Source organism: Myxine glutinosa, chromosome 1, assembly GCF_964187855.1.
Source record: "Myxine glutinosa chromosome 1, kmMyxGlut1.1, whole genome shotgun sequence".
Classification (NCBI taxonomy): domain Eukaryota; kingdom Metazoa; phylum Chordata; class Myxini; order Myxiniformes; family Myxinidae; genus Myxine; species Myxine glutinosa.
Window position 1 is genome coordinate 167,348,369 of NC_136261.1, and position 15,388 is coordinate 167,363,756.

Here is a 15,388-nt window from a genome sequence, read left to right on the forward strand (position 1 = left end):
AATACTAGCTTATACAGACTTAATTAACCCAGGACAGAACAAACAGAACAAACTCACGTACACAAGAAGGATGGAAAGGCAGGAGGTGGATGGCTGGAAGGAGAGGAAGGTCCAAAGGGGTCCTGCAGCACGATCGGCGCGTTTAGCAGCCGCCGTTCCTTCACGGCCTTGCTCAAAACCGCCGTCCAGGCCCCAAGTGGCTGTGGGGTGTTGTTGCTGCTGTGGCCTCCGCTGCTTTCCCAGGACATGTCTGATGCGTCTGGTCCAAACCCTCAACTCTTTCTTGGTTCACTCACTCCTCACCACCGACTCCTCACCGCAACCAACGCAACCACTGACCGCCACCACCGACTCCTCACCGCAACCAACTGACCACCGACTCCACTGACTGACTCTTCACGACTCTCTCTCTTTTGTGACCAACTCTCTCTGGCAACCGACTCACTTGCTTCCTGCGTGCGTGCCTTTATAACGCCTCCGGCGATTAAGCCGCCGGCCTTTTGGACACGCCCATCGGGGTGCTCACCTCGGCCCTGGTTGGTCGCGCGACCCTCGGGCTCCGCCCTTGATGACGACGGGCGGGCACGCCCCTCTTCCCCTCTATGACGAGGTGGAGACACGCCTTTCTTCCCCGACTCGAGCCCATGGTCAATGGTGGTTTTGGAGGGGATGTAATATGGGCAATCGAGGCTCGGCAATGACGAGAGGGGATGTAATATGGGCAATCGAGGCTCGGCAATGACGGAAGGGGGTGTAAAAGGAAATGGAGATTTTGGGGATGGGAAGGAAAGGGGATCTATTCTCTTTCACTGGTGCAATGGAGTACTTCAATTAATGGGAGACACAGCCTTACTCTAAAACACAGAATAAGAGATAACTATCAACAGGGGTATTCTATTATTTGGCTGATGTGTATGCTTGTGGACTAATTATGGGATGCCCTTTCACCTTTACACAGCTCCGGAGGTAGGGGGGCGCAGAATAACCAATAATAATAATAGTACAGCACACAATCAAAAAATATACAGTCCTCATCTCCGCAACAATATATATATATATATATATATATATATATATATATATATACACAAAGAATTAAGTTAAGCACCCCTACACAAAGAATTAAGTTAAGCACCCCCTAATATATATTCTTTGTGTATATGTATACATTGGCATATATTCTAAGGTATGTGAGATCAAATAATGATTGGTATGACATTAGCAATTATCCATTGATGAAATGCAGATGAGTGCACGCATCTGTGACGCCCATCGCTCGTGCAGCACGTGTTATCATCCACGTGGTCGTGATTTTCTGTAAATGCACTATCATCACGGGTTATTGCAAGTCACGCCTGAGCTCGTGTGGGGGTTACATGGTCATTTTCTCGTAATGGTGGCTCGTAGACGGTTGTCGGACGGAGAAAGATGGCGGATAATAGGCATGATCGAGTCCGGAATGTCCAGAAAAGCTGTAGCTCGAACGTTTGGTTACCACCATTCGGTGATCAGTCGGTTGGTGCAGAAACACCAGGAAACGGATGCGGTGAAGGACCGCCCAAGGTCTGGAAGACCTCGCGTGACAACAGTCCGCCAAGATAGAGCGCTTTTGAGACTGGTGCGACGATATCCCTTCGCCTCGAGCCATTTCCTGAAGGACAACTGGCTGCCCAACAGAAGGCTATGTCACCGTACCGTGAGGAACCGCCTGAAATCGGCCGGTTTAAGGTCAAGACGAGTGATCAAGCGTCCAAGGCTACTCGAACGACATCAGAGGGAGCGTTTGGCATGGTGCCTAGCGCGACGTGGATGGAACATCCGGTCTTGGAGGCGTGTTCATTGGTCGGATGAAAGCCGGTTCTTGCTGTATGTGACAGATGGGCGTGTTCGGGTGTGGCGCCACAAAAACACCGCGTATGCACCTAAAAACATTCAACCAACGGTACCCTTTGGTGGTGGCTCGATTATGGTCTGGGGATGCTTCTCCCATGACTGTAAATTGGACCTGATAACTGTGCGAGGTAACCTCAACGGAGAGCGATATGCCGAGGAAATCCTGAATACCACCGTAATCCCGCACTTCGATGACCACACCCTCGCCAGCAGACCCATCTTCATGGATGACAACGCCAGGCCTCACCGTGCGAGACGCGTCCGAGCCTTGCTGGAGCAAGGTGCTGTGACAACCATCCCCTGGCCTGCGTACAGTCCTGACCTGAACCCCCTCGAGCACGTTTGGGACATGTTGGGACGACAAATTGCGAAGATGGTCCCTCCAATAGCCAATCTGGATGAATTGGAACGTGCATTACATCGGGAATGGAACAACCTGCCACAGCAACGCATACGACGGCTTACAGGGTCTATGAGACGTAGGGTTGAGTCAGTGATCCGATCACGTGGGTCCTACACACGTTATTGACGCAAAGATCGCTAGAGGTCTTCTCAGAACAATGACTGTACGTTAGAAAACATAAACGTCATCCACACTGTCCGTGATGGACCTATAGCTCCATACTTAAATTGAGGTGAAAATATGCCTAAAATTCCCAAAAAATTTCACCTTAAATTATTCAGAATAAAATATTGAAAACGGCATGATTGTTATGTTTTTATGTGACCATAATATCACTTCTCCAGAAAATATAGCAATATCATGGGTATATTACACTGTTTTGACGACAACAAACTTGTAATGTGCGAGGTTGTAAAAAAACGGGGGGGGGGGGTGCTTAACTTAATTCTTTGTGTATATATGCAAAGATTTGCGGTTGGGAGTATATACAAATGACTCCATGGTAAGATCTCCAACCTTTAATTGAACAAACAATGACTCAACGTTTCGATGAACAACATGTGAAGCCACACGCCTCCGTTAATCTTCCTCAAGAGTGATAAAATCATCTCAACATCCCCTTACATGCACAGTGGGCGGGGTATATGCAAAGTGGGGTGGGCAATGCTGGACAGCTCAATGAAACCGTATCACACCGCTCTCGTGAACGGAGACGTTACCGACCAAATTCAAAAATCAACCGCATATTAACAGCTAAAAAGAATCCTGTAAGCAATGCTGGATTATAACTCAAGTGTTGAGAAAATCCGGAACAATCATTACCTTTAATTAAAAGTTAAACTTGCAAACAATTAAATAGTAAATTAAATTAAAACTGTAAATATATTAAAGCCAAAAAATTTTTAAGACAAAATAAAATTGTCACATTATCAAGATCATCACATGTGGCCCTATGCGGTAAAGGTGAATACGGGAAGGAGGTTGGTTTTAGGGGGGATAAAATGGGGGGGGGGGGGAACCAGAGGGGGTTGGAAGTGGAGGGGGGGGGGTGTGGGAGAGGGGTGGTTTGGAGGGATTGGAGGTGGGAGGGGGCAAATTGTTCGAATAAAAACCTTGTGTGATATATTATGTGGACTCGTTGTTCAAAGTACGGAATGCCTGCTTCGTTTACACAAGAGTGGGTCAAAAGCTACCGGTAAGTCAACGACCTCTTGTGTGATCGAGGTAACAGTTTCTTCTGTGTGCGAAGCCTCCAAAACACGTCTTCTGTTTCTGTTGGGTGTGGAGCCCAAAATATCAACCCTTTCCCATAAATGTGTGTGGCCTTCCTTAAGGCCGTGTTTGGCAATAGCAGATCTGCTAGGATAATTACATTCAAATGCACCATAATTACATTCAAACACCCATCTTTATACTTCCCTTTCTCCCATACCTGGGAGACTGTATGGAAGATGTATTGAGGATTGAGATATAATTTGAGATATAATAATTTATATATATAATTTGAGATATAATTTTGCCATCACTCCCCGATTTGTTCCGAAAGACACCATTGTATCACGGGTGGAATCTGCGATGATGAATCTTGATAACACCACCAAGAACGAAATCGGATCACGTGTGGCTACTGTTTTACTTCGCCCTCCGCAATTTTCACGCAACAATTTCAATTTGGACCCGAAAAAACAACAAGCTTTACGAGAGTTACGCAACATGGACGATGTGGTGTTCTTACCAGCGGACAAAGGACGGGCAACGGTGCTCATGGATCGTCTTGTATACACGAACAAAATGCAGGATATGTTGGCTGACCAAAGTACTTATGAACGGTTAACCGCAGATCCAACGAAGAAGGAGGAACGGAGGTTAAACTCAATAGTCTAGTAGGAAGACTAGGTCCCCCTGCACCCCCGGAGATATACTTCTAATCAGTGTTTCTAGATTGGAAAAAATGTGTAGAAAATGACTAGCTATGGCCCCAAGCTGAAAAAATGTCCCACATACCATTTTTATGCAAATTACTGCTGCCATTATCAAAAAAACGATTTTTGACATATCTCAGCCAATATTGCAGATAATTGAAAAATGAAGGTGTCTAGACCCATGTTTTGAAGGGCATAGATCATGATAGAACTATTCATAACATGATTACATGTGTCTATGGTATACTAGTATGCATATTAATGCTGTAATTACAAAATAATCAGTTTTACAAATGATAAGGATACGTTAATACTGCAGATAACTTAACATGGTACATAAGGGGTCTAAACCCAGGTATTTTCAAGGTTAAATGTCAACAAGATGCTCCTGAGTCTTGCATAGGGGCGGGACATTGGCAGTAACATTGGTACCACTCAACTTTTCTTCCCACCATTGACTTTGTATTGCGAGAGATTTTCACTTGCTTATTTAAAGGTTTCTCACCCAGCCCACGTAAAATCTACCAACTCCTGCTGTTAACTCCCAAACATATTTTTTTATGTTATCCAATCACAGTGCAGAAATGACAGACTAGAGATCCAAATTAGTGCTGCTATAGCTGCCATTTTACATTTCCATCCATGTAACATGCGCGCTCGCGCGCTCGTATCAATTGGTAATGTCGCGCGCTCGTATCAATTGGTAACGTTGATGTTATTGAATACCTCAGTTGAAAGTTCAGTCTTCCATTCCATCTGTGTGTTGTTCTTGGTATTCATCCTCCAATCTAGCCAGGTAAGATGCTAACTATAATGTTACTCACACTCTTGACTTCAGTTTCTGCATGAAATCATAAACAGGCAGAATAACAGCTGAGCCAGCTAGCACCATGTTAGCTAACGTTAAAGCTAGCCTCATCTATGTACAGTATGTTCCTAATGTCGGTGTAACTTAAACTTTTGTTAATGCCAAACATGAGACATATCTGTTGACTTCTGTATATGAATTGAACCAGAAAGAGGCACGACAGCTGAGCTAGCTACAGTAACTTAGCACAATGTTTCATTGGCCTAGATAGCTAACGTTAGTGTGGAAGAATTTAGATGTTTTAGCTATTAGCACTTTTGATGCCACTAAACATGGTTTAGTCAGCTAAAAAGTACCCTAGTGTAGAACATGACTCAGAACCTCTGTTACCTCACTGAAAACTCAGAGCCTCCTTTCACAGGCACTTTTAACATCATTCGTGATTTCTTATTTGTCATTTAACAGTGATGGTAGACATCGACAGCAAGCATGCCCAAAAGAAAACGGAGTGTAGAACCTGCAGCCCAAAGCTCTCCTCCTACATGCATCCTTCATGTACCATCCATGTCTGATCATGGGGATTTCACGCCCCTCCGTAAAATTAAAGGATCTGCTTCAGAAAAACTGCAACTGCTTCAAAAGATCCGGGATAGACGTCTCAACCAACCGCATGACTCCCCATGTCGTATGCAATCAGTATGTGATCAGATCCCGGCAACTCTTCCTGATGACCTAGAAAGAGTAGGATATCACAGCAAGTGTTATAAGCACTTTGTCCGCCACTTTCATCGTCTGGGAGATGATACAGAACCAGGGCCATCAACCTCATCATGGCATCACTCTCCTCGTAAACCAGGAGGTTCTGCTGAACCCATCTTCCCGCCAGAGTGTATATTTTGTGAGAAAGTTGAGACCAAAGATGCTCATCGCAATACTGAGAGGCCTACAACCTTCCCATCCTTTAAAAACAAAGAAAATGCATGGGAGCAAATCGAAACACGGGCTGAGAAAATGGGTCTCTATCGACTCCATCGAAAGGTGAAAAACAAAGACCTCTTTGCATGTGAGGCCAAACACCATCCGTCATGTTTTAAAGCTTTCCGCACAGCATTCTACAACTATGAGCGTGCGATTCACAGAGCCGAAGCACCAAAGGAGCAGGCTTGCATGTCAGCCGCCCATGAAAAGGCATTCAACTCAGTACTGGAACACATTCAAACCCAGGTCATCCAGCAGAATAAAGTTCTACAGCTTTCTTCCTTGCGCTTGCTCTATGTCGAGGAACTGAAACTGAATGGATATGAGAACTCAAATTATCGGTCAGAGAAACTACTGAAACGCCTACAGAATGACCCAATCAAGGAGCATATCCACTTCACGAAGGTTGATCATGACAAATGTGATGTCATTTCTTTCTGGCTTGTGCACAGCTCAAACATAACAGTTTCCAATGCTCTCGCACGAGCATTCACACTCGGAAGCACAAACAAGAACCAAAATGTTGCCCTCCAACTTCGCCAGGGTATTCTACAGGCTTTCAGAGAGTGTAAAGACCAACCATGGCCACCAACAGCTGAAGACATGGAGCTCAATCCTGAAGACATCCTACCTCCAGACCTTGTCCGCTTTCTCAGCGTGCTAATGACTGGCAAGGAGGGCATCGAGACAGAAAAGGTGAAGCGTCTGGTCTTCTCCATTGGACAAGATCTGTGCCGTGCAGTGTCAGATGGAAAATGGAAGTTACCAAAGCACATTCTCCTCTGTGTGACTGTAAGGCACCTGTTCCGAAGCAAACAGCTCACCACAATACTACACAGGCTTGGACACTCTGAGAGCTACGATTTCGCCTTGGAGTTGGAAACTGCTCTCGCCAAGGTCCTGGATGAAGTCTCAACTTATCGTTGAGAATGTATGCTTGCAGGTGCTTGATCAGATGGTGGCCAAGCAGCACTTTCTGTTCTCCACTGACAGTTACCATCCTGAGTCAATCAAAGCGCAGGAAAGGCTGAGGCGGGGCAGCTCAGAGAAGATCATTCTGGCTGGACCAGCAACCAGGAAGCCATATGACTTCAAAATGTTCCTTGCAAATGACGACAACAAAAAGCAGATGTGCCAGCTTCTTCTGAAAGTGTGGAGTGGACAAGAGGCAGCTACCAGGCTGGAGAGAACAGAGATGGCTGTGCTGATCGTGGAGGGGAAGGCCCACCAACTTGCCTCAACGAATGGCAAGGTAAAATTGAAAGCCCTTCGTGAATGGCGATTCAATTTGTAATTTTTCCTGAAAAAAAGGTGATTACCTGTGATGTTTGTCTTGTCTAGATCTGAAACTGGCAGTGACTGGTGATTGAAATGCGGTGCCTTTTTGTGTTTCAGGTCGAGGTACGTGAACTCCCCACGATCTACAGCAACCAGGAAGAGACTGATACCAGGGTGGTTCTGTACCTCCATCATGCTGCTACCATCGGATACAAGAACGCTGTAGTCAGAACACCGGACACAGACATCCTCCTGATCCTGCTCCACCACGCCCACAACATCAAGCTGACGGTGTACCTGGATACAGGGTCAGGGAAGCATCGCCAACTTGTCAACGTCTCTGAGCTGGCAGAATCCCTGGGAGAGGACTACTGTGCCACTCTCCTGGGGTACTATGTGTTCAGCGGAGAAGACTGCACCAGTGCCTTCAAAGGGAAGGGAAAAGTCGGGCCCTTGAAAAAGCTGGAGAAGAATCCCAGGTTTCACAGGGCATTCGGTGAACTGGGTGACAACTGGGATGCCAACCCTGAGGTGGAGAGGCAGTTAGAAAAATTCACCTGTGTGATGTACGGCCAGAGTCGCGAGTCATCAGTGGACATTGTCCGTGCCAAGCTGCTACGAAAAATGGTGGGAGAGGACAAGACCCTCACATCCAAGTCCAAGGTTGATCTGGCTCGCCTTCCTCCATGCCAGTCTGCCCTGAAGCCGCACATCCAGCGTGTGAACCACCGCGTAGCATTGTACAAAAGAGCCGATCAACCTATCATCGAAAAGCCAAAACCTTATGAGGAGCAAGGATGGATAAGGACTGATGAAGGACTGTTGAAACCAATGTGGTCCAGTGGTCCCATCCTACCAACCTCACTGGTGGATCTTCTGAACACAGGAGAGCACGAAGAGGAGGAGGAAGAGGAAGGAGAAGAAGAGTTTGACTCTGACGATTTCGATGAAAATGATGATGACTGACTCAGTGTAGAATCACTAATGCTAATGATGTTTATCTAAAACAAGCAAGAGAAGAGTGGTCACATTGAGTGCTAGGACTATTTTGACAGTTGTAATATTTAGAAAAATAAAACTTTGTGTTAACGTCTGTGTAGACGGACCTTAATATGAGTCTATTATTTCGTAAAACTGTGATTATTTTGTAAATAAAGCACTAATTAGCATACTAGTATACCATAGACACATGTAATCATGTTATGAATAGTTCTATCATGATCTATGCCCTTCAAAACATGGGTCTAGACACCTTCATTTTTCAATTATCTGCAATATTGGCTGAGATATGTCAAAAATCGTTTTTTTGATAATGGCAGCAGTAATTTGCATATAAATGGTATGTGGGACATTTTTTCAGCTTGGGGCCATAGCTAGTCATTTTCTACACATTTTTTCCAATCTAGAAACACTGATTAGAAGTATATCTCCGGGGGATGCAGGGGGACCTAGTCTTCCTACTAGACTACAATGCTTGCCAGATTAAAAGCGACTGGGAGATTATCAGCTGCGGCGTACAAACGTCTGTACAGCAGTAAGGGCGTGGCTCCCAGGGCATACGGGCTACGGAAAGTGCACAAAGAGGGATTTCCGCTACGGTTAATCGTTTCCTGTATTAATGGTCCGTCATATGCTCTATCCAAGTTTTTGGCAAACATTTTGAAGCATTTGGTGGGGACCACAGAGCGAACCGTACACAATAGCACAGCATTTGCTGAAAGAGTGAAGCAGCTCACCATCGAGGCACACGAGACCATGGTTTCGTTTGATGTTGTGTCTTTATTTACCAACGTGCCCATAGCCCTGGCGATTGAGGTGGCAGACCGGCGTTTGATGGAGGATGATCGATGGAAAGAGACTGCGGGAGCTTTAAGCCCGATGGACGTCTGTGACATGCTTTCTACCTGCCTCTCTTCCACCTACTTTGTATTTAATGAGGTATATTACAAGCAGGTTTGTGGCACCGCCATGGGTTCCCCGGTATCGGCTGTTATTGCCAACATGGTGATGGAGGATTTGGAGGAACGCACCATTCCAGCCCTGTTAGTGCAACCACGTGTTTGGTTCCGGTATGTGGATGACACATTTGTCCTCTGTCATTCTGATGAGGTGGGCATCATACATGAGACCATAAATAAAACTTTTTCCTCCATTAATTTCACCATTGAAGAGGAGAAAAATGGAGCCCTTCCCTTCCTGGATACACTCGTAGCGAGGGATCCCAAAGGAGCCTTAAAGGTAACGGTGTACAGAAAACCTACACACACTGATCGCAACCTTGATTTCAATTCTTGCCATCCAATGGAACACAAAAGATCGGTGGTGCACACCCTCTCAAAAAGAGCACGTGATTTACCATCTACCTTTGAAGACAAGATGAGTGAGGTGGACCATCTTCAAAATGTGTTAAGGGCAAATGGCTATCCTGACAGCTTGCTACCCAACAGGAAAACGATAAGGGCTTCCCCACACAACAGGCTGAGACCGCGAGAACAACCAAAGGGTTGGTGTGTTCTCCCTTTTGTACCGGGGGTTTCACAGAGGGTCGGCAGAATTTTGAAATCGGCAGGAGTGAGGGTGAGTTTCACACCGGTTTTCACCCTTCGCCAAGCCCTTATGAGGGTCAAGGACAAGCTTCCGAGGAAGGACAGGTCAGGGGTGGTATACGTGGTGCCCTGTGGTTGTGGAGCTCAGTATGTGGGTGAAACCGGGAGGACCTTAGGTCAACGTATTGCTGAACACCAAAAAGCATTTGAATGTAATTATCCTAGCAGATCTGCTATTGCCAAACACGGCCTTAAGGAAGGCCACACACCTTTATGGGAAAGGGTTGATATTTTGGGCTCCACACCCAACAGAAACAGAAGACGTGTTTTGGAGGCTTGGCACACAGAAGAAACTGTTACCTCGATCACACAAGAGGTCGTTGACTTACCGGTAGCTTTTGACCCACTCTTGTGTAAACGAAGCAGGCATTCCGTACTTTGAACGAGTCCACATAATATATCACACAAGGTTTTTATTCGAACAATTTGCCCCCTCCCACCTCCAATCCCTCCAAACCACCCCTCTCCCACACCCCCCCCCTCCACTTCCAACCCCCTCTGGTTCCCCCCCCCCCATTTTATCCCCCCTAAAACCAACCTCCTTCCCGCATTCACCTTTACCGCATAGGGCCACATGTGATGATCTTGATAATGTGACAATTTTATTTTGTCTTAAAAATTTTGGCTTTAATATATTTACAGTTTTAATTTAATTTACAATTTAATTGTTTGCAAGTTTAACTTTTAATTAAAGGTAATGATTGTTCCGGATTTTCTCAACACTTGAGTTATAATCCAGCATTGCTTACAGGATTCTTTTGAGCTGTTAATATGCGGTTGATTTTTGAATTTGGTCGGTAACGTCTCCGTTCACGAGAGCGGTGTGATACGGTTTCATTGGCTGTCCAGCATTGCCCACCCCACTTTGCATATACCCCGCCCACTGTGCATGTAAGGGGATGTTGAGATGATTTTATCACTCTTGAGGAAGATTAACGGAGGCGTGTGGCTTCACATGTTGTTAATCGAAACGTTGAGTCATTGTTTGTTCAATTAAAGGTTGGAGATCTTACCATGGAGTCATATATATATATATATATATACATATATATATATATATATATATATATATATATATATATATATATATATATATATATATATATATATATATATATATATATATATATATATATATATATATAAAATATATATTGTTGTGGATATGAGAATGTTTGTTTTTTGTTGTTGTTATTGTGTAAATTGTTGTTAAAATATCGCCCTCCTTACTCCAGTGTTGTATAAAGGTCAAAGGGCGTTCCCATAGTTAGTTCCATATAGCATACATGAAGGACACCATAATACCCCTGTTCAGTAATTTATTTCCTTATTATGTGTATTAGGGTAAGGCCTTGTCTTCCATTAAGATGACACTCCATTGCACCAGGTGAAATAAGAGTAGATCCCGTTCACATCCCCTCCAAGCCTCAATTGCCAACTACAATTGCCGCCATTAAGCATGTGCTCAGCTCGGGGAAGAAGGGCGTGCCCGCCCATCGTCATCAAGGGTGGAGTCAGAGGCCCTGTGCCCACCAATCAGGGCCGAAGCGAGCTTACCGGGGGGCGTGTCCTGAAGGCCGGCGGCTTGATCGCCTGAGGCGCTATAAACGCGCGTGCAAGAACCGAGTGTGTGGTTGGACTAAGTGAGAGTTGAGTTGTTGAGTTGAGTGGTTGGACCAAGCGAGAGACGTGCAAAGAAAGGCGCGTCAGAACGTTGGTTGGTGGTTGGTGGCGGAAAGAGAGTTGGTTACAAAAGAGAGTGGGAGAAGTAAAGAGAAGTGAGGCGGAGTGAGGCAGAGTGAAGCCAAGAAAGACAGCAAGCCTTGTGAGGGTTGAGTTGAGGAGGAGCACAAAAAGGGACACCAAGAGTGGCGTCGACGCCACCGAGGTTTTCCCGCCAAGAACGCGAGGAGTCGCGAAGCTGTCACCTCCAGCCCTGCCGTTTGCAGGGACCTGACCCTTCCTCCCCCTCCAGCCATCCACCTCCTGCCATTCCTGTCATCATTCCCCACGTGAGTCTGTCTTTGTTTGTTCTGTCCCTGGGTAATAATTAAGCCTGTATAGTTAAGCTAAGTTTCGCTGTGTCGCCTTACCTCTTCTGTAAATTATTTTATTATCCTTCCTTCTCCTTGGTTACTTTGATCGTGTAAATAGTAGGAATAAATTTAGTAGCATTTCAAACCTTTTTGTCTTCTTCTTCTTCTTCTTCACATCCGTGTCGCCTTTGTCTTTTCCCTATTGAATACCTGTGGCGCGATTCGGCCAACGTTCGGGAATCGGGTTAGTCGGGGTGACTGTTAGGGCCGCGGTGCCATCCGCTCGGCAAACCAACATCTTATCCGCGGTCCGTAACAATTGGTGTCAGGAGTGGGATTCGAACCTGGGACTAAATTTATTTAGCCCAAATTTTGGGACACCAATTGTACTATTGGCCGTAACAATTGGTGTCGGGATCGAGATTGGACCCGAAGCGCGCTTAACGCGCTCAAAATTACGAGCTGCTTTGTTTTTAAGAAATTTGTTTTAAAGAAAAACCTGAATTTTGAAATCGCGCCATGGATAGTCAAGGCGATCGGATGCCGGTGGGAGAAATAGACGGGGTAGGATCGACCCAGGACCTCGGGGAAATGTATGTGGAGGAAAGGGAGGAGGAGAACAATGGCAATGTGGTAGAGGAGGTTTCAGGTGCGCAAAATGGTGCTCTCGCGCACGTGGTTACGGCGGCGCCAAATGTCGCCGCGGCTGCGACCGTAGCAGCGCCGCCGATGGACTGGGGCCTATTCATGCTGCAAATGCGGGCCCTCATGGAAGAGAACAGGGGGCTGGGAGACCAAATGGGGGCAATGAGGGATGAAGCGAGGGGTACCGGTGAGCGGCTAGAAGCTAAATTTGAGGGGTTAGACAATAATTTAAAGGGGTTAGACAATAATTTTAAGGGGTTGGACAGTAAATTTGAAGGGTTAGACAACGGGATAAAAGAGGTGTAGAATGGGTTAACAGGGGTGGAAAATAGAATGGCTGCCCAGGAGAATCAGATGGAGGGGGTGAAAAATGGGTTAAGGGGGCTAGAAGATAGGATGGAAGGCAAATTGTGGGAAGTAGGGGAGCAAATCCGCCCGGGAAATCAAACGGATGGGGAACCAGATAGAGGAGGTGAAAATCGGTTTAGAAGGTAAATTGGATGCTCAGAGGGATGAATTGGGACAGATGAGGGTGGCATCTACAAAAGAGATGGAGGGGATGAAGGAGGAGATATGACGAGGTGTAAGCGAGGAGGTCTCGGGGGTACGCGAGGAGGGAAAAGCGAGGTGAGAAGCGTATGGAGAAAGAGGTGAGGAATAATACGGCTAGGTTACAGGGGGCCATAGAGGACCTGACGCAGGAGGTGGAACAGCTGACGGTGGGACAGACGGAGTTAGTGGAGCAGGTACAAAAGAATACTGCGGTACTAGGAGGGTTAAAGGCGACACAAAAAGAACTAAAAGACGACTTGACAGCGATACAGAGGGAATGTCAGATGGTACGGGAGGGACTGACAACGAGGTTGGACGAGGTGATGGAGGTAATGGAGACGAAGGACCGGGAGGTGAGGACGCACATAGAAACGGTCAAGGTAGCCTTAGAGGACGAAATTGAGGAGACGCACCGAGAAATATAAGAGGTGAAGGAAAAATTAGAGAAGGTGGAAGAGGGGGTGAGTGAAATTAAGAAGAGACGGACGGAAACTAAGAGAGAAATACAGGAGGAGGTGATGGAATATGTACAAGGTCGGTGCTCAAATCGTGATGGTGTGCTTACTAACCAAATAAAGAGTTTGCAGGTGGCAGAGGAGGTGCGACGACGAGGTACCAAGGTGAGTGGCGATATACGTGGAAATGTATATGATGTGAGGGGAGCTTCAGTCGGCTTGGGGGTTGATTTGGATCCGGGTGTTCGTGAGAGGCCGTTGGTGAAGTGTGCGACAGGTACGGTGTGCGAAAGAGGAGGTGTGCGAGAATGTCCGACTCTGGGGTGTGTGAGGAAAATGTGCGCGCCGAGGAGTGAGTGTGCTGTCGAGAGTGAGTTGGTCGTAGCGCATGTGCGAGGAGGCACATGGAAGCGCGGGATGGGGAGTGTTACAGAGGATGTAACAGATGCATGCACGCCTGTGGTGAGTGTTACGGAGGGTGTAACGGGAGAGAGTGTGCAAGAGGTTGCGCGAGAAAGGTGTGTAACGGACGGGTGCATGAGGAAAGAGTGCGCTGTCGAGAGTAAGGGTGAATGCGCGACCGAGAGTGGGGGTAAGAGTAGTAAGAGTGACACGGAGCGTGAGTTGGTTGTGGCAGGTGAGAGAGGATGTACACCTGGAATGGAAGGATGCACACCTGGAATGGTAGAGCGTGTGTGGGAATGCACACTGGAATTGGTAGTGAGGCACGTGGTTGGGTGTGCAAGTGAGAGCACACCTGTGGTTGTCACAGAGGAGGTGACCGAGGAGGGGGCGCGAAGAGGTGTGTTGGTGAGGTGTGCGAACGACGAGTGTGTGCAAAGGTGTGCGGTGGTCAGGTGTGTGACCAAGTCTGTGAGCGGAATGAGTGTACCTCGGTGTGTAAGAGAAGGTGCAATGACAAATAGCATGGAGACAGCTGGATGTGTGAGCAAGGAATGGGCTGCGGGGTGTGAGCATGCAAGTGGAGCATCGACGGTGACCTGGTTAGCGGTTAGAGCGACGTATAGCCGAATCGGGCCTTCGGTGCGAACCGGGCAGCTTTGCGTGCCGCGGGGATCCGCGGCGGTTTCGAAAGAACCGCCGTGCGAGATCCACGCCGGGCCGCGCTTTGAACGGCCGCGTCCGTGCTCCACTAGGCGGAGCGGGCAGCCTGATAGGAAGGGTCGTCATGGCGACCCCTTTTTGTTGAGGCGTTCCGGCAGGTTGAGATCGGGCCATTGGACGGCTCTGTGCCGAGATGGTGCGTGGGATCTCGGACCGGGTAAGCATCCTTCCCTGCACCGAATGCCGGACGTATCCAACCGCCGGCACCAAGCAACCCGCATTCATTGCTCGGCCGTGCGAAGCCGGGCTGTAGAAGTGAATTGGCGCACCGAGAGGCACTAGTGAGTAGACTGTGATGATGAGGATAGTGTTTTGGCCCCGAAAAAAAAAAATATATATATTTGATGATTGGCAAAGGATTGGCAGAGTGATGATTGGTAATGGTAGAGTGATTGGTAGTGATTGGCAAAATTTTTGATTGGCTGGAATTTGGTGTGCAAAATTGGTAGTGGAAGATGCCCGATGTGGTGGGATGGCAACTCTGCCATCTCTCACAACGGGGGCAAAGGAGCACTAGTTTTATGGGGTTTATGGCAGTGAAAACTAGCCCGGGAGGGTTAGGATATAGTGTGTAGGGACCTAGAAGATGACCTTAGGTAACGGTAAGATTAGGTAGTGACAATGATACCTGTAGTGGGGACGCAGGTAGATTAGATTGGATGATAATGACGTGGTATGTGCTTAGTT

At 46.9% G+C, this 15,388-nt stretch overlaps 2 protein-coding genes across 2 annotated transcripts in view; both read left to right on the forward strand.

Moving 5' to 3' along the window:
- LOC144892562 (uncharacterized) overlaps positions 1-6,510 on the forward strand; it is a 181,491-nt gene extending 174,981 nt beyond the window's left edge. The window contains exon 2 of the mRNA XM_078779601.1: positions 5,492-6,510. Coding sequence (XP_078635727.1) covers positions 5,492-5,494 — 3 coding nt within the window. The 3' untranslated portion in view covers positions 5,495-6,510. The remainder of the gene's footprint in view (positions 1-5,491) is intronic.
- A 463-nt stretch (positions 6,511-6,973) lies between these two features.
- LOC144889760 (uncharacterized) lies at positions 6,974-8,695 on the forward strand. The gene is made up of 2 exons (XM_078770956.1): positions 6,974-7,256; positions 7,400-8,695. The coding sequence occupies exons 1-2, from the start codon at positions 7,101-7,103 to the stop codon at positions 8,246-8,248; spliced, it is 1,005 nt and encodes a 334-aa protein (XP_078627082.1). The 5' UTR covers positions 6,974-7,100; the 3' UTR covers positions 8,249-8,695.
- Positions 8,696-15,388: the final 6,693 nt, after the last annotated feature.